The 23,258-nt window shown below is 33.0% G+C and overlaps 1 protein-coding gene across 1 annotated transcript in view; it reads left to right on the top strand.

Annotated features, from left to right (window-relative positions):
* LOC115884644 (tetraspanin-7-like) overlaps positions 1-22,636 on the top strand; it is a 29,553-nt gene extending 6,917 nt beyond the window's left edge. Inside the window, exons 2-4 of the mRNA XM_030903301.1 lie at positions 7,281-7,451; positions 16,818-17,057; positions 22,066-22,636. Coding sequence (XP_030759161.1) covers positions 7,281-7,451; positions 16,818-17,057; positions 22,066-22,122 — 468 coding nt within the window. The 3' untranslated portion in view covers positions 22,123-22,636. The remainder of the gene's footprint in view (positions 1-7,280; positions 7,452-16,817; positions 17,058-22,065) is intronic.
* The last annotated feature ends 622 nt before the right edge of the window (positions 22,637-23,258 follow it).

Below are 23,258 nucleotides of genomic sequence, written 5' to 3'. Positions count from 1 at the left end.
TAAAATTACTATTTTAGATCTTAGTGAACGTAGTAATGTAATAAAATTAATTATTGTACTGATTAACTACCATATAATCGAAAAAAAAACGGCGTCAGCGGTGGCATGAAATGAAGATTGCTGTCATTTTATACCGGGTGCGTCTCAAAAGTGGCTCACCGCTATAACTTTTTAATTTTTTTTAGATAAAAAAACGAGATTTGGTATGTAAGTACATGACATAAATTAGGAATTATGGACGTATTCAATTGTTTTTGGTCACTTCCTGTTTCACCGGAAATGACTACAACTTTTGATTTTTAAATGACACCCCCGGTATATTTTTGCATTATTTGATAGAAAATGACACTCTGAATCGAATGACATATTATATGTCAACTTTTGACATTCTCGCTTTAAAAAAATTGTATTTAAAAATTCAATCTAGAGTGCCATGGCTGTGTTAAAAACACTAATTTTTAATCAAGGAGCCTTGGAAAAATAGATTTGATAATCTAATGATTTTCGTGTCTTGTCCGGGCCCGTTCTTATAAGATGCCCAGATCGTATTTTTAATCATATCTCAATTTTTAAAAACGGAACCAGGGAGGCTCGTTAGCATATTTGGAAAAAGAATTTTTTAGTACACAGTGTACACCTCCAAGCGCGCGCTATCCTCAAGTGTTTTGTTCAAGCAAAAAATCAACAGGTACGAGTCCAGAACGGGAATAAAGGTGAGTGCCCACAGTCCTGATACATTAACTCACCTTAATGAACTGAGCCCCTTAATTCTCGCCCGTAACATATACCTTATTAGAGTTTATACAATTTTATGGATTGGCGTAAGCCTTATTACATTCAACATCATCCTATTTTATTTATAGTACTTCTTTTAACTAAAATTAAGTACAATAATTTAAATATATATTATTGTTTAATTCGAATATTTAAGGGTCTAGATGTTTTACCAATATAAAATTTATCACTTCACATGGTATTTTTTATAGAAATTTGAATACATATACCCAATCACAATTACAATACTTTTTTAATAAAGCTGACAAATACACCCTCCTTTTACTCTAATAATGTTTATACAAAATTTGACAGTATACAGTATTAATTGATTTGATAATATATTTTAAACCATTAATTTCGATGACTAAACAAATATAACAATACTACAATTAAAGGCATTCAAAAATGGTACTGTAAACCGCAAGTTAAATTAATACATACTTTACTGTATGTCTAATAATTACATACAGAAATAATAGCTTCCATTCATACTAAAATGCAATAAAACCGAAGTAAGTGATTTTTTTTACCTCTTTATAAAATTCGGTAATATTCCTGCAACAAATAATGTTTTAATTGGCATACACACCTTTAGCTTTAGTTTTAATATTCGATGTTTTTAAATTAGCATCTTTTGGGAGCCTAATCAGGACAAGTTAAGTTATTCCATCAATCTTGGCGAGGTCTCTACCCAAAAAATTACCAAACGTTTTATTCTGGGAATCGTAGCCCAGGTATTTGATCCTTTAGGGTTACTCGGCCCCATTGTCGTTCGAGCAAAATTACTTTTACAAGAATTGTGGAAAAAACAATTGGAGTGGGACTCTGTTCCTCCTGATATACATTCCTTGTTTATTCGAGTTTTAACACAGTAATTTTATCGACAGCTTGGTAAAATTAATACGCTGCAAATTCCTCGGCATGTTCTTTTAAGAACACCAGGGAAGATTGAATTGCACGCATTCTGCGATGCGTCTTTATTGGCGTATGGTGCTTGCGTCTATTTAGTATCCGAAGATAACGTTGGCAACCGATTTTCCCAGCTGCTCACTCCTAAGTCCAGGGTTGCACCAATTAAAAGCATTACTTTGCCGAGACTCAAGCTTTGCGGTGCACTTCTGTTAGTCCAACTTGTCAAAAAGGTGACTGCCGATTTTTGAATTTATTATTTTCGACTGTCCAATTTTGTGTCGTGGCTTCGTATTAAGCCTAGCCATTTAAAAACTTTTGTTGGAAATCGGGTGTCCGAAATTATGTCCAACTCTACGATAGAAAATTTGAAGCATGTCCCGTCGACTGGCAATCTAAACGACAAGTCCCGAAAATTTATCTCTTTGTCCTTTGTGGTGGGTTGGCCCGCAATGGCTGTTAAAAAATTCTTCACATTGGCCTCAACAAAGTGACCCATGTGAAAAAGAGTTACCTGAACTTAAACAAAAAATTATCTTAACTTTTTCCTCTATCGGCGGTTTTCCTATTTTAAATAAATACTCATCTTTTATGACACTTAAACGTGTAGTAGCTTATTGTCTTCGTTTTGTTAACTAACTAAACTTGACTCAAAAATACGAAAAAAACTAACACTTGACTCGAAATGCCAGGTGTGTGGTATCAAATTATTCGTAAGAAAATGCTTTTTCCAAATATGCCAAGCCATCCTCGTTTATCTCAATTTGAAAAAAAAATGAGATATAATTAAAAATACGATTTGGGCATCTTTTAACCGGCCAGGACAAGACACTAAAAATATTAGGTGATCAAATCTATTTTTCCAAGACTCCTTGATTTAAAAATTAGTGATTTTAACATAGACATGACATTCTAGATTGAAATTTCAAATACGATTTTTTATTAAGCGAGAATGTCTATTCAGAATGTCATTTTCTATCGAATAAAGTGAAAAAATACCGAGGGTGCCATTTAAAAATCAAAAGTTGTAATCATTTCCGATGAAACAGGAAGTGACCAAAATCAATTGAATACAGTCAATCAATCCTAATTTAGGTCATATACTACCATCACAGATTATACAGATTATAATCTTTGGTTTTTCTTTATTGTTTTTCATGGTTCCAATTTTCGGAATCAGGCACTAGTTAGGTGACTAGTTTGCGCACATAGCACGCCCACTTATGGCCTCTAAAATTGTGCACAGCGCCTGACCGGCACAGTTATTAGAGAGATATCGGAAAACCGAAAGCGTCATCCAGTATTTACGCGTACCTTATCATGGTTACGATATGCGCGAGTCAATTTTTTTTCAACACCCGCTAATAACGTTACCGCCTGACGTAATTTGCAGATCAATTACACTAAGCGCTCTTTCTAAATAACCTCTGATAACGTTTAAAAAATGCTTAAATGGTAAATACGTTTAAAATAAAGTATACGGAGGGTACCGCTTAAATTCCTGTCCCGATATTGAAGGATGGCTATAGAATTTCAATGCATTTCGTACATAAGTCTATCCTTGGTTTGTAGGAGGTTTGACTAAACAAGGATGAACCTATGTCTTGAAACCATTCGACTCGATTTTATGTCCTCGGCAACGGACCGGCGAGATCTTTATTTTAGGTTTTGTTTGAATTGTTTTGAATTATTGCTTTAGTTTTATTAGGTAATTTGATATTTAAGTAGCTGGGATTAGTTTTAATTAAATAAATATGGCCCAAAATATGGATTCCACCTCTTCCAATACTAAAGAACCTATAAAGAGTCTTAGGTTTACAGCAGATGACGACTTAGCCCTTCTAAGAGAATTTGTTGCTTGTTGCCCTAAACCCATTTGCAGACGTTGAACAATAAAGCACTGGAAATAAGCACTTTAGCCCTTTAGTTTTAAAATACCCAGTAAACAAAACAATTTCAAAGTTTTAAATTCAAAGTTAGGTTAAGTTTAAATAGCGGACGCGACGCGAACAGAATTCTTTCCGATCCGATAACTATAAATGAAGAGAGTTAATACCACCTTACGTAAAGGAAATAACACCTGGCCTTATTAACGTCCATGCACGCTATTCGGTTTAGCGATATCTCTCTATTACGCTGTTTATTGTTATTTTACGCGAGTTTATTTTTGCGCACAGGAAATTTGACTCGTTTGCACATCGTCATAAAAAACAATTTTCGTACCACAAATTAGGGACAAGATTTTTATCTGTATACTTATAGGATACCTAATCTGTGCTACCATACCAAGTCTCGTTTTTTTATCTGAAAAAATAAAAAAGTTATAAGTATGAGTCATTTTTGAGGCGCACCTATCATAGAATTAAACACCTTATTGCCCTGCAGAGTTATATACATTTTGTAGAAACCAGTTAGACCTACTATAATATTTTATAAAATCTTAACGTTAACTGCCTAGTGCCTAGTAAAAATATAGAATATACGGGAAGAACTTGATAACCACCAGCCGTCCGGTAATTTCCAGTAAAATGGCGCTTATCAAGTTATTCCACTGGATCGTTCAAATACTATACTGCCTCGAATTTCTTCTTCTGTGGCCTCGATAACTTTATAGATACAGTTGAGTGAGTTGAGGCATAAAACTTGTGCCTATAGGAAAGTCTCAAGTGGCGTAACTCATTTTTTCGATTTTTCAGTTAAGCCTTTACGCCAGATTTTTTACGATATTTTGTATTTTACTGATATTCATGTATCTGAATATGTACGTAACTAATTGTACGAATACTAATTGTAAAATAAAGTAAAAATATATGTACTGAACTAGGCCACGCTAGATCGTCAAACGTAAATTTACTATTCAAAAGGTTCTTTTCAAATGAATTTTAGTATGTTGTTAAAATAAATTACTAAAACATTAACGAACTATCGCGACATCTATGAGAAAATCAGTCACGAGTCATGCAAGCGCTTTAGTCAGCACGCTTAAATGAATAAGTAAAACAAGTATGTTTCTAATTTTTATTTTGAAATCGTCGATATGTGATACACGTGTTAATTATAAAATTAAATGTGCATTGCGTTATTTTTAGTGCACCAAAATGTCGAAGATTTAATATGTTTTATATCATAATAATTCGAATTAATCATTTGTAATGGTGACGATAAAGCAAAGCAAGAATTTCTATGAACATACAAACTGCATAAAATTTTCTCACATTTATGTCAGCATGAGAAAAAACAATATGGCGATATTATTATATAATTTGGTAATATTTGAGGGGTAGTTTCATCTCGTTGGAATTTGACTTTCCAAAAATCCGTTTGCCGAAAATAAGCTTTTTACGTCAAGCAGTTTAAGCAGAATCGTGTTTAATCAATTACCTACCCAATTTTTTGAAACACCCTGTATGATTTTTTAAAAAAATTCAAAATATGTAAAAAAACAAAATAAATTAAAAGTGTCCAAGCGTTTTCCCGAAAGACTAACCGTTTTTTAAATAATAAATATTGTAATATTTGAGGGGCGTTTTCACCCCCTTGGGATTTGAGATTCGAGAAACCCCTCCTTATCGAACCTCTACACCCCATCACAGTCAATCCGTTTGCCAAAAATTAACTTTAAACTTCAACCAGTTTAAGCAGAATCGTGATTACTCAATGGTCATATTTTGTGAAACACCCTGTATAATTTTTTAAAAAATCTTAAAATATGTATACAACAAAATAAACGCGTTTAAGAGTTTTTCCGAAAAACTCACCGGTTTGAATAAAAAATATTCTAATATTTGAGGGGTGGTTTTACCCTCTTAGAATTCAAGTTTCGAAAAACCCCTTCTTATCGAACCTCTACACCCTAAAGTCAATCAGTTTTCCAAAAATCAGCTTTTTACGTCAAGCGCTTCAAGCAGGATCGTGATTAATCAATGACCAAATTTTTCGAAACACCCTGTATACATTTTTAAAAAATCTTAAAATATGTAAAAAAACAAAATAAAATATACGTGTTTAAGTGTTTTTTCGGAAACTTGACCGTTTTTTAAATAAAAATATTGTAATATTTGAGGGGTGGTTTCACCCTCTTGGAACTGGAATTTCGAAAAATCCCCTCTTGTCGAACCTCTACACCCTAGAATCAACCTGTATGCCAAAACTGAGCTTCTTACGTTGAGTGGTTTGAGCAGGATCGTGATTAATCAGTGAGTCAGTTACTTAAGGATTTTATATATTGATATTGGTATAGATATTATCCTGATGGGACTTTCACCAGCTCAAAACTAGTCACGGTACTTTTGTTAATGTCCCCCTGTAACTTTGTTGTGGATCAAGCAAGAGTATTAATATTTAACTGTCAAGAGGATATAATTATAATTGACTGTATTGCTAATATAAATAATAATTAGAAGCTTAACAAACTTCAAATTTTGAATTTTACTTAGCGTTTAGCTTGTTATGGAAGAACCAAATGAAAAATAATAATTATGTATAAGTCAAGCGTCTAACCGCACGCGGTAAAATACCGGGTGGTCCATCGTTATTGGAGATATAGGATATACCATGCAAATTTTGAACTGTCCAAATATTGGCTCCTCTTTTAATATTACAGCGAAGTCATAAATATTGTTTACTTTTTAATTGTGTACAACGCGTGTTTTGGCATGTGTTTTCAGCATATCCAGACCTTTAAAAACCTATTTACAACTTTGTTGTAAAATCAACAGGGAATTAAATATCGGGACAGTTCAAAATTAGTATTAGATTTTCTGTTTCCAACACCGCACCGATACACCACCCGGTATAAATCTACCATTTTGATTTCTGATCGTCAAAATTTTGTAAAAAACTGAGAAATTAATTCAAACTATCGTGTTTTCAAACAAATATACACATAAGTACCACAGTGCTTTTCGGCTACAGTGACTTGCAAGTAGCTTGCGAGATTTTTCTCACCAAATATTTTCTGGTTTTCTACACCGTATTTTATTTATTACAAACATTTATAAGTTTATTATAGCAAGTTACTCTCAATTTTTACTAAAATATGTACACAAAGAAAATGTATATCCTGTAACATTCCTCCTTCCAGTCAACTGGAATAGCGACAAATCATTACAATATTCATTAAACAACCGATCTATTTTACATTAAAGATGCATTTTAATATTTATAGCTTGTATTTCTTGATTTTTTTCATCCCATCTTCTTTTTATTTAATATAAACAGGTTCGACTTCGTTAACCGCCTTGTTGGCCATAATGGCAAAACTAAATCCTGACAATAATACGTTATATTATGATAATTAATACAAATCAAGGTCTTACTGGTTTTGTTGCTTAAGAAATATTCGTTAAATTGTTAAATAAGATTTGAGTTTTAAAAATAAAATCATATGACTTTTTATTTTAACTCAGTAAGTTTTTAAAAGAGTAAATTTTCTACTGACTACTTATTTATATTTCATTACCCCTTTTGTTGTTATTTCTATTTTTACTAATAATGTCTCTTTCTAGTATATGACTGACACTATTATTACGTTGTATTATATTATTAATATATTCAAAACAATAAGTACCAATAATGTTTTAACACTATTTCAGTTTGCCTTGTGCCTGCTTGTCATTTTTATTATTGAACTGGCAGTAGGAATAGCAGCAGCAGTGTACAAGAATGATTTCCATAAAGGCATTAAACAGCTGATGCGGGAGTCAATGAATAAGTACGAAACCAACGAAGCCGACCGAATGGCTTGGGACAATCTGCAGACAAAGGTGAGAAAAAATAATAATCTATTTGAAATATCTTCACTAAATACTCTCAAATATATGTGTTGTAGATAGTATTATTTACTTTTATTTCAGCTTCTATTGTTCTATAAACTTTTTTGGATACAAAATAGTATATTGACATAAAATTATTACAAAATTATTCCTATTCGTTTTTGTCCCAGGCCTAAATTATTAAGGATTGATATGATCTGACACTTACCCAAGACATAGCGTTTCCTAGTACAGCTTCTCAAATAGTGTCGTTCAGATTTGGCCATAACATCTAAGTGTACTTGTAAAAAAGCGTTAAAAGGGGAAACGGTAGCTTTATAGACGCTTCAAAATATGACGTACAGCTTGTACAGCCTAGTGTACTAAACTTTGTCCACAAAGAGTATTGCAAGCGTACGTTTTGTCCATCTCCGTCAATGCTGTTCAACGAGGGAGACGTTATTTGGGTTTACTACTAGCAAAGCTACTAGTATCCAAAGTCGTAGAAAATGACGATTTTATTGGATGCGTCTCATGCATCATGCATCATGCATTGATACATAGAATGAAGTGTCAATTACAAATTGTTTATGGCTCCAAAACTCAGGGTTAAAAATTACTCCAAGGAAATAATTAGAAGAAGACACAGTATATTTAATTTATTTTATTTCATTTGTCACCTCATTTTAAGACCTTTCAGTAAAATATGTTCTTGCAGTAAAATTATTATTTATTAATTATATATTATTATTATTATATGTACATTATACAGGGTTATTCACCACATACGACACGGAGTATTGTAGCTAAACCATTAGATTTTTACAAATTGTAAATTTTGGGTTCGTTGAAAGACTATTAGAGCTACAATTTAAAAATATTTTACAAGATACAGTGTATGGTGTGAAAAAATACCACTAGATTTGCTACTAGTAGATTTTCTTCTAGTGGCGAAAAAAAAAACAGAAGTTTGTGTGTCATTACAAAAAGAAATGTTTGCTATGTAAGGCTAGGTATACAGGGTGGGCCACTAAAAACTTACAATGGCTATAATTTTAAACCAAAAAGATATCAAAAAATAAAAAAAAACGTTTCTATAATATCGAGGGGGAATACATATGACGTATTTTGAACCACCCCGACCTACCCCTAAGGCAGCACCACTACTCACTTGGAAATCTTAAATGGCAACACCCCACTTGTGGCGACTTTTTGGAAAGCCCCTGAAAAATGCTAAACGATGATCATAAAGTTTTTAGGGTGAAATTGAAAAACTACCCCTTACACGAAAAATTAGGTGGACATTAATGAGAAAAGTGATTTTTTCAGCATAAGTTACAAATTGGGACCCAGCTAAATGAGGTTTTTTTTAAACTACCCCGACCCACCCCTAGGTGCCACCCCCCTCACTTCTAACCTCAAGATAGCGATACCCCACTTGTGACACCTCATTGGAAAGCGTATAAAAAATGCTGAACGACTGTCATAATAAAGAACGAAAAAAATAGAGCCTAAAAATAAAAAAAAAAATGTCAAAACGTGTCAAAATCAATAGAATGAATTATTTTTGTATACATGAACCATTGCGAGAAAAAAAAGCTGGTACAAAGAAATTTATTATAACTCTTAATGAAGATCTCATACACTTTCAGCAAGATGGAGCCCCTTCGCATTATTCTATTGTCACAAGGCGGTGGTTGGATAAATATTATCCCAGGCAATGGATTGTTAGAAGGGGTCTATTCGAGAGGCCGCCAAGGTCACCTGATCTCACTCCTTTAGACTTTTTCTTGTGGAATTACACTAAATCCATAGTCTACAAGACAAAACCAGGTTCGTTGCAAGAATTGCGGCGGAGGAGAACTGAAGCATGTCGAAATATTCCGAGAGAGACTTTCCAAAAAGTGAGAGAAGAATTTGAAAATCGTTTGTATTTTTGTATGGAACAAAACGGCTGTCATTTTGAGCAATTATTAAAATAAATTATCATTTTAAATTTCTTTCAAATTGTCACACCTACATTTCTTGTCACTAACCAGTAATTAAGTTGAAGTCTGTATGACCATCGTTTAGCAATTTCAGTTAGCTTTGCAAAGAAGTGTCACAAGTGGGGTATCGCTATCTTGAGATTAGAAGTGAGGGTGGGTTGGGGTGAGTTAGAACCTAGAGGTGGGTTGGGGTGGTTTGAAAAATACTTCATTTGCGTCATTTAGCTGGGCCCCAATTTGTAACTTATGCTGAAAAAATCACCTTTTTCATTAATGTCCACCTAATTGTTCGTGTAAGGGTAGTTTTTCAACTTCACCATAAAAACTTTATGATCATCATTTAGCATTTTTCATGAGCTCACTAATGAGCTTTCCAAAAAGACGCCACAAGTGGGGTGTTGCCATTTAAGATTTTCAAGTGAGTAGGGGTGCCTCCTAAGGGGTAGGTCGGGGTTGTTCAAAAATACGTCATATTTATTCCCCCTCGATATTATAGAAACGGTATTTTTTATCTTTTTGATATCTTTTTTGGTTTAAAAATTATAGCCATTGTAAGTTTTCAGTGGCCCACCCTGTATAGCACAGTGCTAAAATATAGTTTATTTAAACAACTGCGATACTCGACAGACCATTTGGAAATATATAGTTTAATTTAACTAATGAAATAGCTAACATATTATTTCGTAAATCTTAAGCTTTATTTCTATTTTCAATTATCAAAGTTGGAATGCCCTCGTCTCATAAAGAGTTGGACCGCAAAATGGCGATTACAATTTGTCCCATCGCATCTTCAATAACAATTAAAAATAACGATCACTATACATCTCTTTGGACCGCGTTATTCATTAATTAAGCCTACACACATACGGAGAGCCGAAGAAGGAGCGTGAAATTAATAATGGTACACCTCGACTCACGAGTCAACTGAGGTCAATTCGATTTAGCGCCAGCTTGCGCTACGCTACCGGCCAGTGTCCGATTTTTTTTTGGTTCTCAGTAAAGTACTTCAATTAAACGCAATCTACGTACGTCGCCATTGTCTAAAAAGCGTCTCTTTCATTGTCTTGGCACACCGAAACGAATAAATGCCACAACCGGACGAGCACAATTTAACAAGGCGTCTAGTGTGATACCGGAAAAAAGGAAAACACTTTTTTTAATATTTATAATAGGCAATTTAAGTCTTGCTCAAATTTTGTTGTTGTGTTTCTCTTTATATTATTTAATGATGTGTGTGAGACAGAACGTCTCCCCGAAATGGAAATATATACATACACGTGAAAACAATATGAAGAATTTTTGTTTTATTACAAATTTTATTTATTTTGCAAGTTTTGCAAAATTTCGTATTTCAGTTATTTATTTAATTTGAGAAATTTTGATAATTTGTTTAAGTCGATAGAACAAATGATCCTTTCTTTGTCGAGACTGAGATTCTAAATTGAAGTACCATACCATCAAAAGGTCTAATATTCGACACATTTAAATTGAACAGCGAAAGGAATGCGGGCCAATGCAAGCCACTGGGCAATTTACGGATAAATTCAACTGAAGCCATACCCCCCGTACCGATGCCGCGCTGTTCAACTTACATGTGTCGCACTTTAGTATGCTTTGAATTTTATAATAATACAAACTCAAAAGAAACTGTTACATTGGATGTAAAATAGTGTTTATTGTTTTTGTAATGTCACTCTCATTGAAAAGTCATATTATTATTGTTTATTGATCTTTAAGGATGCCCCAGACCAACGCGAATCGGCGGGAGCGGCGCGGCGCGTCAACGCGAACGACGCGGGATCGAAATATCATGGCGGGATATGGTAGCATTCAGAAAAAAGAGTTCTGCCACTCGACGAAAAGCGGGACTGCGGCGAATTATTTACCGCACACCGAACATTCAAAAATCTTAAATTACTTTGTTGCCCACCCTTTACTTTTTGGTTGTCGCTGTTAACTGAATTTACAATTCTTCTCCATTACCTTCTATTGCGCGGCGATTCTTCCCACTGATTTTGCATGCTTATCCCCTTTAAGTTTTTATGGAGTTGTGTTTGGTTTGGTTTGGTTGTGTTTGGTTTAGTTCACCCCTAGATCATATGTACTTACGTGGATAAGTAAATCACTAAGGAAACTGTCCCAAACATATCAACGACTTCCATTTATCTTCTTTTTTTGTTGCACACGCGGTGCTTCTACTTTATCTATCCTTGTCGAGGACCTATCGCCCACGCGCCAAATTTCAACATTAATTTAAAAAATTTAATTTGTAAAATGCATATATTTGTACAATAATTGAATGTTACTGTCACAAAAATTAAATTATATAAAAAATAAATTAGCCACTCCGTACGAATATCAATATTCTTAGGAAATCTAACCAGAAAATATGCATGTGGTTTAATATACATAAAAGAACAACTGAATACTTTACTTGCCTGTGAAAAGATAATTCGGGGACATTTATATTATAATTTCCGCACACCAAACCTTTCTTGTCATTTTTACGAATATTTACCCAAAAATTAAAACCCAACGAATAAAAAATAGAAATATAATTGCACAAACTTAAAATTAACTTCACACTGAACACACTTGCATCCTTGGCTATATAAAAGCGGTTGATAAAAGAGTAATAATACAATGTTTAAAATAATAAACGCAACAAACAAGCGTCGTTACACAATGGAAATAACATTATGACATATGATTATGACAATATGATGACAATGAAACGTTGGTTTCCTTAACAATGTATAATTTGTACTTTCTAAATCGGATAAACTTGTAATTATTTTGGAAATACGTGCCACTTTTAATGCGCATGCGTAAAGTCAGGTCCTCGAGAAAGACAAACCTATTGAATATTTCATAAGTGCAATGAAGAAGGTGTATTGAAAATGGCATGTCGTGATGTTGGGGGCATATTTTTTAATGCTAAACTTATGGCGTTGATTTATCCACGTAAGTATATATGATCTAGGGGTTCACCTTTTGAGTTGGAGCACGTTGGAGTTGTTCACCTTTTGAGTTGTCCACCCGGTTTCCTCTGACCATTTACAAGCTCGCCGTAAAGAAGATATTTTGACAAGCGGTTTTCTTGCATCCCGCATATGGGACCAGCCCATCTTAAGCGGGATTTAGTAATTATGACTTCAGCGCTTTCGCAGCTAGCTTTTTCAAAAACCGATACGTTTGAGACATGATGATACCATTTGATTCTTAACAGTTGTCTAAGGTGTCTCTGTTGCAACTTGTTTAATGCGTTCATGTGACGGCGTATCCATGTTTATATTCCATATAACATGGTGGGGATTATTACTGCTCGGTATACTGCAAGTTTCGTTTTTGTGCCCAATTCATGATTGTAGAAAACCCTGCCTTGTAATTTCCAGAATGCTCTTGAGGCGTTGCTAATTCTATGAGTTTCAGAGTCGATATTGGCCTTTTCCGAAATCAAACTGCAGAGGTAATTGAAATCCGCTACATATTCCAATAGTTCTGCTCCGATTTTAATAGCATTGTTATGATTTTCCGGAGTATACATGATTTTAGTTTTATCGATGTTCAGCTTAACGCACAAAGCCTCGTATGCCCAGATTAATTGCTGTAACGTTTTTGCAAGTCATCAGCGTATTGAAGTTCTGTGGTGAATTTTATACGTGTTTTTGCCCTGAACCTTTTTATGTTGAACAGACCGACGTTGTATCTGTATCTAATACCCATTCCTCGTTTCTATATTTTGCTATTCACTATAATAGAGAGCGCTGCCATGAATATGTCGAATAGGAGAGGCGCTAAGACACATCCCTGCATAACTTCTGTATTTGTTAAAAAGGGATCGCTCAGTGATCCATGATGGTGACACTCTTGACTTGTTATTGTTATAGAGGCTTTTACACACTGTAATGTAATGAATTGTTGGGTACTCCGAACTTTTGCATAATTGCCCAAAGTGCATCTCTGTTTACAGAGTCGAAGGCTTTTGTTAGATCGATGAATACAACATAAAGTTTACTCTGCTGCTCCTGGATGCAACGGTACATGGTAACACATAATGCAACTAATATAAATATCCGATAATTTTGTGTTAAACATGAACATTGTTTTTGAATAAATGCTTTGATAAATAAATGGATTACTTAATTCCTATATACTTTCAGTTCAACCGCTTCTTCTTTCCATAATCTTTTGTTTCACTTTCTGATAGGGTAATGTTTAGTTTTCCGACTCCATGCACAAAGATCTTCATTCGTTTATCTTTTACTAATTTAATTTCACGATACATGTTATTAAACTAACAAATGGACACTTTAAAAATATTTTGGTCATAAGTATTTAAATTTCTTACATATTTGTAGACTAGTGGTAAGCAATATAATTATAAACGTGTCAAAGTATGCACTTGTATTCTTTTGGCAACATCTTACAAACTGGTAAGAGTTCGCATGAACAAATTTTCGTAGAGATTCCCGTTCAATGTAACCCCCGCCTAATATTATTTCCTGTAAAAATTGTTTATCCGTCAACAGACAAAGCAAACTTGTAAAACTATTCTGCACACAAAATTTTGCTAAAAATTTCATTTCTTAATAGTAATTGTTTAAAGAAAGACGAAAATAACTTTTTCGCATACAAATAAGTTTTCATAAAAATAACTAAACATTTGGGTAGTATATACCCAAGTAAACACCTTAACCATAACATATATAGTCTGTCCAACGAGAAGATGCTTGACAGTGATAGATGTGTCTGTCATTTTAATTTCAAAGTAGTTTATTTTATTTTACAAAGAAATAAGTTGGTACAACTGGAACGCATAGCAGGAAATATTTAAAATTTGATTGACAAGATGACAAGTGATTACTTCAAAATATTGTGAAAAAAACTGTATGAAACTGAAAAAATGTAATCGACTTATTTTATTTAATAAAAACGGTATGTGTTAATACAAAACAAACAAGAACAAGACACTACATACCAAAAAAATATAAAAAAGAACTATTATTTACTTTCAAGCTTTATGAAACTACCCGCATTTTGTAATATTCCACAGGAATAAATAAAACAACATAGGTAAATAAAACAAACTATTTTATTAATAATAACACCTACCAAATTTTATACCTTAAAGGTTGATTAATTAACTTTAATCTTAATTTTTTAAACCAGTACCTTTTGACATTATTTTTCTGCAGTACTAAAATCCATTATTTACCTATCGTGTGATGTCGATATTTTACAGCTACTCCAGTTTTTAGTATGTGTTTAGTTTGATCCTTCTACCATATACGAGATGCACTTATCTACGACGAAATGGTATACAAACTTTATCGATGGCAACTTCATTGGTGTATAAGACTTTCTGCCTGGGCAGCGAGTATTAACCATAAACTGTGCTCTGGGTCTACAGTTAATTTTCACTCGATTTTCCTCCACTTGACTTCAAAAGACACAAAACACACGTAATAATACGAATCAAAATGCATCATCTTCCAAAACGCAGGGTATTTAACAAAAACAAAAGTTGACACAAAATTATAACCTATAATCTGGCAAGACTTTGACAAGCGTCAAAAATGACAAAAATCTAAAGGCGAGTTTATACGCATCGGCGTCCGTTTGTCGTTCATCATTCCGTCAAACCAATAAAATTGAAATACGATCTGTCATTTTTTAAATAAACCAATAAAACTGGTTAAAAACAACAAGACACGACGCATGACGGATTTATATTTAAACCCATCCATAGATTACTTAAAAATTATTAGAAACTTTTTTTAGTAAAATAAATAGATTGGTATGGGACGTCATCTGCTTTTCTTCTGTCATCGTCTGTCGAAATCTTACCTGAGAAAAAAAACAGAGTATATGTACATTCATATATATGGACTAATTAATTTTTATTGCAGGTAAATAAACTAGTCCTTGTTATTTAAATTCCACTGCTCTATTACAAATACGCACACATTCTTCATTTCTTATTTCAAATATACATTAAACATATGACTAATATGAATTGAATTAGACTGGTTTAATCATTTCCTACATTACAAGGACAGGTTGACAAGTATTGATGACTAGTTGGTATTTAACATTTCTGATAAAAGAAATGTGGTACTTTTTACTTTGAAATAGCTAAATAAATTAATTGTTATGCTACGGATGGGAAAATCATATCAATTATATTATATCCATTCGTGGTTTTACAAAATAGGTTAATTGTCATCACTTGCAGAGGATACTATTTTAATTGTAAATGAAAATTTTGAAGAATCTGACTATGAATGATAAGCAATTTTTACTTCCTATTAGGTACTCTAAATACATTTTTATTTTTAATTATCTATTTTTTTTTAAATTATCAAACATTAATAATTCTCAATGCATAATTATTTTTGCTTGTAATTTCAAGTTTTGTACAGAGTGTAGATGATTTCTGGCAGGTACTTGTTATGTGTGGCATCAGTATTTCACAAGTACACGAGAGTATCCGAATGGCACTATTTGATAAGCGGTACTAGGTAAATATGACTTAAGATGGTTAGTCATTGTTTTCTTAAAGGTAGCTACACTGTTTCCTCAATTTAGATAAATAAATATTTTTATTTAAATAAATAAAGTAACCCTGCCATTTGAGGATTGAACCCAATACCGCCTACACATTAGAAAACACAAAAACGCTAGAGTCGAATGTGTATTCTAGATGATAAAATTATTTTTAAATTCCTTGCTTTGTTAACATACTCCACAGGGTGTTTCAAACTTTCATAAAAATATCAACATTTTGTTTTCCCTCGTATAATTGACAAATGGCAACTTTCAATTTTAATTTAGAAAGAGATATTAAAAAGTCAAATAATTTAGCTACAGATTGCTGAAACAAATCATCAAAATTTGTCCACTAGAACGCAATATACAAAACATTAAAATATATGAAAATTTTAAGGTGCCCGTTTTTCGTGCCGGTGAGTGTATAAATACATGGAATGATTTATTATTACATGGGGAATTTCAACAATTAACTAGATTTTTTTCAATATTTTTGTTTGAAAATATAACCAGGCATTTATCAGTGTCTTGTCAAAATGTTGTACTTAATATTGATAAACAAAAATATTTATCAGATTCTTAATCAGGTATTATTTTAAAAATTATTTTTTTAATTATGCAGAAATTGCCTCTGCCAAAAAAATACAATCAGACCAAAACTATTTATTAGACTGCAAGGCCAAGACCAATGCCAAGAAGAACTTGGTCTTGGTATTGCATTCACTCATCACTAATTTTGATGAATGTTGAAACCATAGACTTAAAATAAATTAATTAATAAATAATAAAAATAAATTATTTTAAGACTATGGTTGAAGCAAAATATGATCATTTTCAGCTAAAGTGTTGCGGAGTCGATAAAAATAATGATTGGATTTTGCTGCTTGGAAAACGACCCCTATCCTGTTGCCATGCAACTAGAGATGGTTCTCAGCCTCCAGAAGCCATTCATTGTAATAGCGCAAAAACCGGAGACGAGATACTATACTCCGATGGATGTTTCGATATGATCGAATACAAAGCCGAAGAAGCGTCCAAGGTGCTTATCGGAGTTGGAATAGGAATCGCTTTTGTTGAGGTAAAGTAAAAAACCAACTTGTATTGTGTCGAGGTAAAAACTGTTTTAAAGATCTGCGTCACAGTACAATTTTCTGTTTTATTAAATGAGGTAGTACTTCCAATTTCCAATTTTTAAGATAATGTTTAGCTCTGTATAAGTTTTGTGGCAAATTCACGTCAGTAATTTCTAGGTAATGAATTCGTCTAATTGAAATCTGGTATTTTCAATATTTCTCTGCATCCAATAAAGGGTAGGGAAATTCCACTTGAAACATCAAGTGTTATTTTGATTTAGACCTTTGTTCTAATTTTATTTAAAACGTGTAAAATATAACGTAGGGTAGACTCAATAATTTATTAGTTTTGTTTTACGTTGTCAATAGTTTCATTTCAAATGTGTTTCTTAAGTGATCAGTTCAGTAAGTGAGCACTAAGAAGGGATTTTTGGAAAAGTTTGGTTTGGTTTGGTTTTTTTACGGAACGAAATTTTGCACAGAGGTCTCTTAAGCGGCGTAATTAAACACTAAGAAGCGATTTTCGGAAATTCAACCTTTAAGGGGGTAAAACCACCGAAACTAGGGGTGGAAGTTTGTAGATTTTTTTAAATTTTGTCGTAGGAGTATAAAATTTTGCGCAGAGATTTTTAAGTGACGAAAGTTGATACTCAATTTATGGAAATTTATCCCCTGCGAGGGTAAAGTTAGGGGCGAAAGTTTGTACAAAAATTTGTTAAAATCGCTGCTAAAAGAATGGCATTTTGCACAGAGGTTTCTTGGGTGACATAATTGAGCACTGAGGAGCGATTTCTGGAAATTCACACCATACGGGGATAAAACTGGTGGTGAAATTTTGTATATATTTTTTTTAAATTAGTCCTAAGGGTTTGATATTTTGTATAGAGGTTTCTTAAGTGGCGAAAGTGAGTACTTAGCAGCGATTTTTTGGAAACTCACCGCCTAATGGGTTTTAGAAGTATGAAATTTTGCGTAGAAGTCTCTAAGGTAACGTAATTTATCACTAAGGATCGATTGAGTACTAAGGAGCTATTTTTAGAAATTCGCCTTTTAAGAGTGTGAGATGAGAGGTGAATGTTCAGAAAAAAATCTTTTTTATGTGTATGTAGAAAAATTTGCATAGAATATTGGCGCCCTTAAGTGATGAAAGTAAGTGCTCAGAAACGATTTTTAATGTCATCCCCTAAGAGGGTGAAATTAGGGGTGAAATTTTGTACAAGTGAACTTTTAAATATTTGTACGAAAAATTGTAACGGTTCTAGATTAAAAATTGGTTCTAGATTAAAAAGTATTAACATTAACACACAGAGGTCCATTAAATGAAAAACCTGGGTACTACGAATCCATTTCTCAAATTTATCCTTTAAGCAGGTAAAATTAGACATAGAGGTTGACAGCAGTTGACAAAATTGACAGCAGTACCAAAATCAGTTAAAAGTAATCATAGTAATCAAAGTAACGAATATTTGAAACGAATACTTAGTACTCGAGTAACGATTAGTAACGAGTAATCAAAAGTAACAAAAATCAACATCACTAATCGAGTCTGCCAACTCACTAAAATATTTTTTTTCGATTTCAAAATTGTTAGAAATAGACAGGCTATCTCAAAACAAATGCAAAAAACTTTAGGGGGTGATGAGTTCTAAAAATAAATAGTCATTTGCTATTTGCTATATAAGTGATGAATCAAAACTCAACGATTAGGGAGATATTAGGCCGTATTTATAAAAATGAAGCATTTACTTTCAAGCAAAAGGTAGAAGTAAAAGGCTTTGCTACAATTCGTATTTATAATCTTTACCTTTTCCTTGCAAGGAAATGCTTTGGATAAATAAAGTAAAAGGTACAGAGATACAATTATAACTTTAGGAATACTGGTAAATTTCACTCTGCATCCATACTTTAGAATAGGAAATCGCCGTTTCAGTTGCCTAAATATATGCTCAATCGCAACTCGCTCTGATTTAAGCAGCCTGTTGAAGACTATCTGATATTCCTCGAGGGAGTTGGGATAGGGAGTCATGAGACATGACATTATACCATATCCACTGTCCCCTAGTAGTATATGTGTGTCTTGTCCTGTTCATGACTTCACATACTGCCGAATTCTTCCATATAACGAGAATCATAAACTGATCCAGGTCAATTTGCATCTATACTAGTTACAACACAATTCTGGTCGCATGTGACCTGCACATTAAAACTGCTAAAACCTTTTCGATTTATATATTCGTCTCCAAATTGGGCTGGCTTTTCAATACGATTGTGCATGCAGTCAATAACCCCAATGGCTGTTGGGAAACGGAACCTGGTCATCACTTTTCTTTGGCCTGCATGATTTGATTTTCTGTGTTTGGGAACAGAATCCATTGGCCAGCCTGTTGTACAACCCATATAACACAACACAATCCTATAGATATCTTGAGGATATCCACCAAGGATATAGTAAATATCTTAGGGATATCCAAAAACTAGAAGAGGATATTTATGGGATATCCAGATGGGACAAAAAAAGTCAAGGATGTCATCTTCAAGACATCCCTAGGCAAGCCTTTTACGATTATTTGGGATATTTATAGGATAATACAAGGATGATGTTGGGAGCATTATAGAATATTTTTAGGACATTATGTGAGGACTGTTATTTGACAATACTTACTTCATCCTTAGTTTATAGTAAAAACGTTCGCGATTTAGTTTTATTTGGCCACATTTTGACGTTATTCATTGGATATTTTTATTAACAGCTCTAAAATATACCTACATATTATGTCAATGAATTTTGCGTCAAAATTTAGAAGTTTATTTGTATGAGTTAAGAGCTTTCAATTTATACTGTACCATCGAAAAAAAACGGCGTTCAATTAGCTTGAAAATTACGATCGATGACATTCCCCATATAGTTTTACATACAAAATAACAGCAATCTTCATTTCCAAGCCACTTCTGACGCCGTTTTTTTCGATCGTATGGTATTATACCAGATTATACTACCCTTTATGGAGTCTAGCAGTTTATGTCTAGCAGCAACAGTTTACATCAAAGTTAGCACACAGGATACAGGTATAATTTCACACAGGATACAGGTATTTTTCAACACCACACATTCCAGAAACTCACAATTTAAACAGGATAGGATTAATAGAGGATAAAAAATAGGATTTCTGTTTGAATAGATCAAACACGAAAATGGGTTTAGGGATAAAGAACAAGCGCTTTTCAACAAATTTTCACATTTTATAATTTTGTCACAAATTTTTCATTGTGAGACCCTGAGTTGGTCGTCGTCACCATAGTCGTCACGTCGTCGTTTTTCGGTTTTTCGACATTAGTTGAGGTTAGGATAGAATTTCTGCTAGAACAAGGCTAGAACTATGAGTATAAGAATCAAACTCAATCAGTTTTGTTAGTTTCAGTCATTTTTAAGCCCATTCAATACCGACAAACGACCGATTTCACATCGAATTTCACTAAATCAAAGAACTGAATAATCTATGTGAATAATACACGATGCAAAAACAAACAACTGTCGAGATGGATTGTGGGAAATTTTTTGCGCGGGCGTTTTAAATTCTCTGTATTACTGGGAGTGGCCAAGCTCATAAATATCCAGATTATCCAGAAGATACCAACAGGATATTTTGTTGCCTTGACGTAATATATATCTATCTGTATGGTTTATTGCATTTTATGTAATATAAAAAGTAGTACATTATTTATTTTTCCTAAATATCTAGACGATATTGTTAGGATATTTTATTATCATGAGCATGTTTGGATATCTCAGCTGGATGTACATTAGATATGCGACAGAGATATCCATAGGATATTCTATTCTGAGACATCTACAGGATTTCAGGATGTCTGGGGGATATCCTATAGATGACTTTATAAGATGATCTTATAATGGGACATTCCGACATTCTATGAATATCCTGCGGATATTGTGTGTTATATGGGAAGCTGCTCAAGCACCTCATGAAATATTCTGTGGGGACACTGTGGGCTGCGTACATCCCAATTCTTCAGCAATTCCGCTCTGGAATCCAAGATTCGCACAATAACGCAGAAAGACTTTCATTTTCTGCATAGGTGATAGGGCTGCCCCACGTGTTTCAAGATCCGCGCCAAGAAAGTGGTCCGCTAACCACACCACATTCTCCTCCTTAAATCTAAATAACGTTTTGAAATCTGATTCACGTGGCGTATCGTTGTAGTATTTCCTTGTAGTACATAAATGCACCATATTAGCCATAACAAACACAACACTGAAACAACACAACCAAAGATTACTAGGTAGATGTTAACACACAAAAACACTCCTAAAAATAGACAATTTTTTACGTTCCGAGCTGTTTGATGGTTGGCCAACTACTGAAAAGAGTGAGAAAAGTTGTTGTCAACCTAGATTCCTTTTTTAGAAGTAAAACCTTTATTTTTTAAGCAAATGCTTCTTTTTATAAATACGAAAAACAAAAGACCTTTTACTTTAAAGCAAATCCATCGAAGACTTACCTTTTCCTTCACTTTTCTTTATGCATATACCTTGAAGGAATTGCTTCATTTTTTGAAAGCAAAAGGTACGGCTTCTTTTTATAAATACAGCCTAATGAGATACTTACAAAGATGGGACATAAATTAATGGTCTTATTTATTATCTCAAAAATTAAAACCGATTGAGTAACGATATTTTATGGGAGTTTTACTAATGAAAACGGAATATGTGATTATTTTTTCATATTTTTAAAATTAGGGGAAGGGGTGGAAATAAACTACCCATTATTTTTAACAAAGAGTTCATATTCTTCATGTTTTTCGCATTTGTTTTGAAACACCCTGTATATTAAATAGCGGAAATATGTTATTTATGCTTACATATTTCCACTTTGTGTTTTCAATGGCACTTTCGTTGTTGGAATTATAATTCAAAAAGTTTAAATCCACATTTGTGTCTAATTTGCAACATTACTCTAACGAATTTATATTATCATGTGTATTAATTGTTTTCAGCTTATTGGAATTGTCTTGGCTTGTTGGTTGGCATCGGCTATAAAAAGTAGGAGTTAAAATGTTGGATTCCGATAGTATTAGATTGTTGGGTAACTGTAAATGTATTCTAGTCAAGATTAGAATGCTTGTACGCTTGTTAAATTATATATTATTCAAATAAAATATAAGTTGTATATTTTATGTCGATGTTATAAGTAATATCTAGTAGTATATTGCTAATGTTGAAATTATGATTAAAAATATAAAAAATATATAAAATCAAATATGTGTAATGTATACTATTTTATGTATCATCTGTATGTATGTATTACTTTTATATTGTACAAATACTATTTAATATTTTAATTTAATTTTTCTAGTCATTACATAGGTATATATTTCAATCTATAGCACAGGTAACATAGTATAATGATAGCTGCTTGCATGGTAACAAATTATTTTAAAGGCTTATTGTTAATGAGAAATTTATTTGCAGAACATAATATGTGTATTTAGGATTCGCATTAAAATCTGTTTCCGTAGGCTCAATAGATTACATTAATTTTAAGAAATATAATAAAAATAAAATTTTGGATTTGTCTATTGTTTTTTTCGCCAAAATTATCATCGAGATTTTTTTCTTTCTGATAATTTGGGTCAATAAGTGATAAAAACAACACAAAGCCTCAAAAGTGAAGGTCATTTAACCTCAACACCCCTAAGGTTTCAAATAATTAAAATTTGACTAGTATTTATATTCATATAGTTCTTTTTCTTTGTGTGTTTTGTCCTCGAAGAACGTTGGCTACGGTCAATGATATTTGTATCTTATTCATGGCTCTTCGAAGCAACGTGTTGGAATTATAACTCCGTACGTACCATTCCCATTCTTCTTACACCAGCTGAGCATTTCCCTTCTATTTGTCTAGCATGATGTTTTGTAGCCAGTTGGTATTTCTCGTGTCTCATAAGATCCAAAATATTTCAGTTTGCTGGTCTATATGCTTCTTATAACCACGATACTTGCATTCAGCATCTCCAACACTCTGACATTACTGATTTTTTCCAGCCACGCTATCCTTAGAATTCTCCTATAACACAACATTTTGAAGGCTTCTATCTTCCATTCAAATATTTACATTCTCAATATTATAAACTATGTTACGCATTTTAATTGCAATAAACAAGTATATAGAGTCAAATAGGTATATCAT

Source organism: Sitophilus oryzae, unplaced genomic scaffold (assembly GCF_002938485.1).
Source record: "Sitophilus oryzae breed Bouriz unplaced genomic scaffold, Soryzae_2.0 scaffold_306_pilon_pilon, whole genome shotgun sequence".
Taxonomy (NCBI): domain Eukaryota; kingdom Metazoa; phylum Arthropoda; class Insecta; order Coleoptera; family Curculionidae; genus Sitophilus; species Sitophilus oryzae.
The sequence above is the reverse complement of the archived record's forward strand: the minus strand, read 5'-3'. Positions and strand labels throughout refer to the sequence as shown.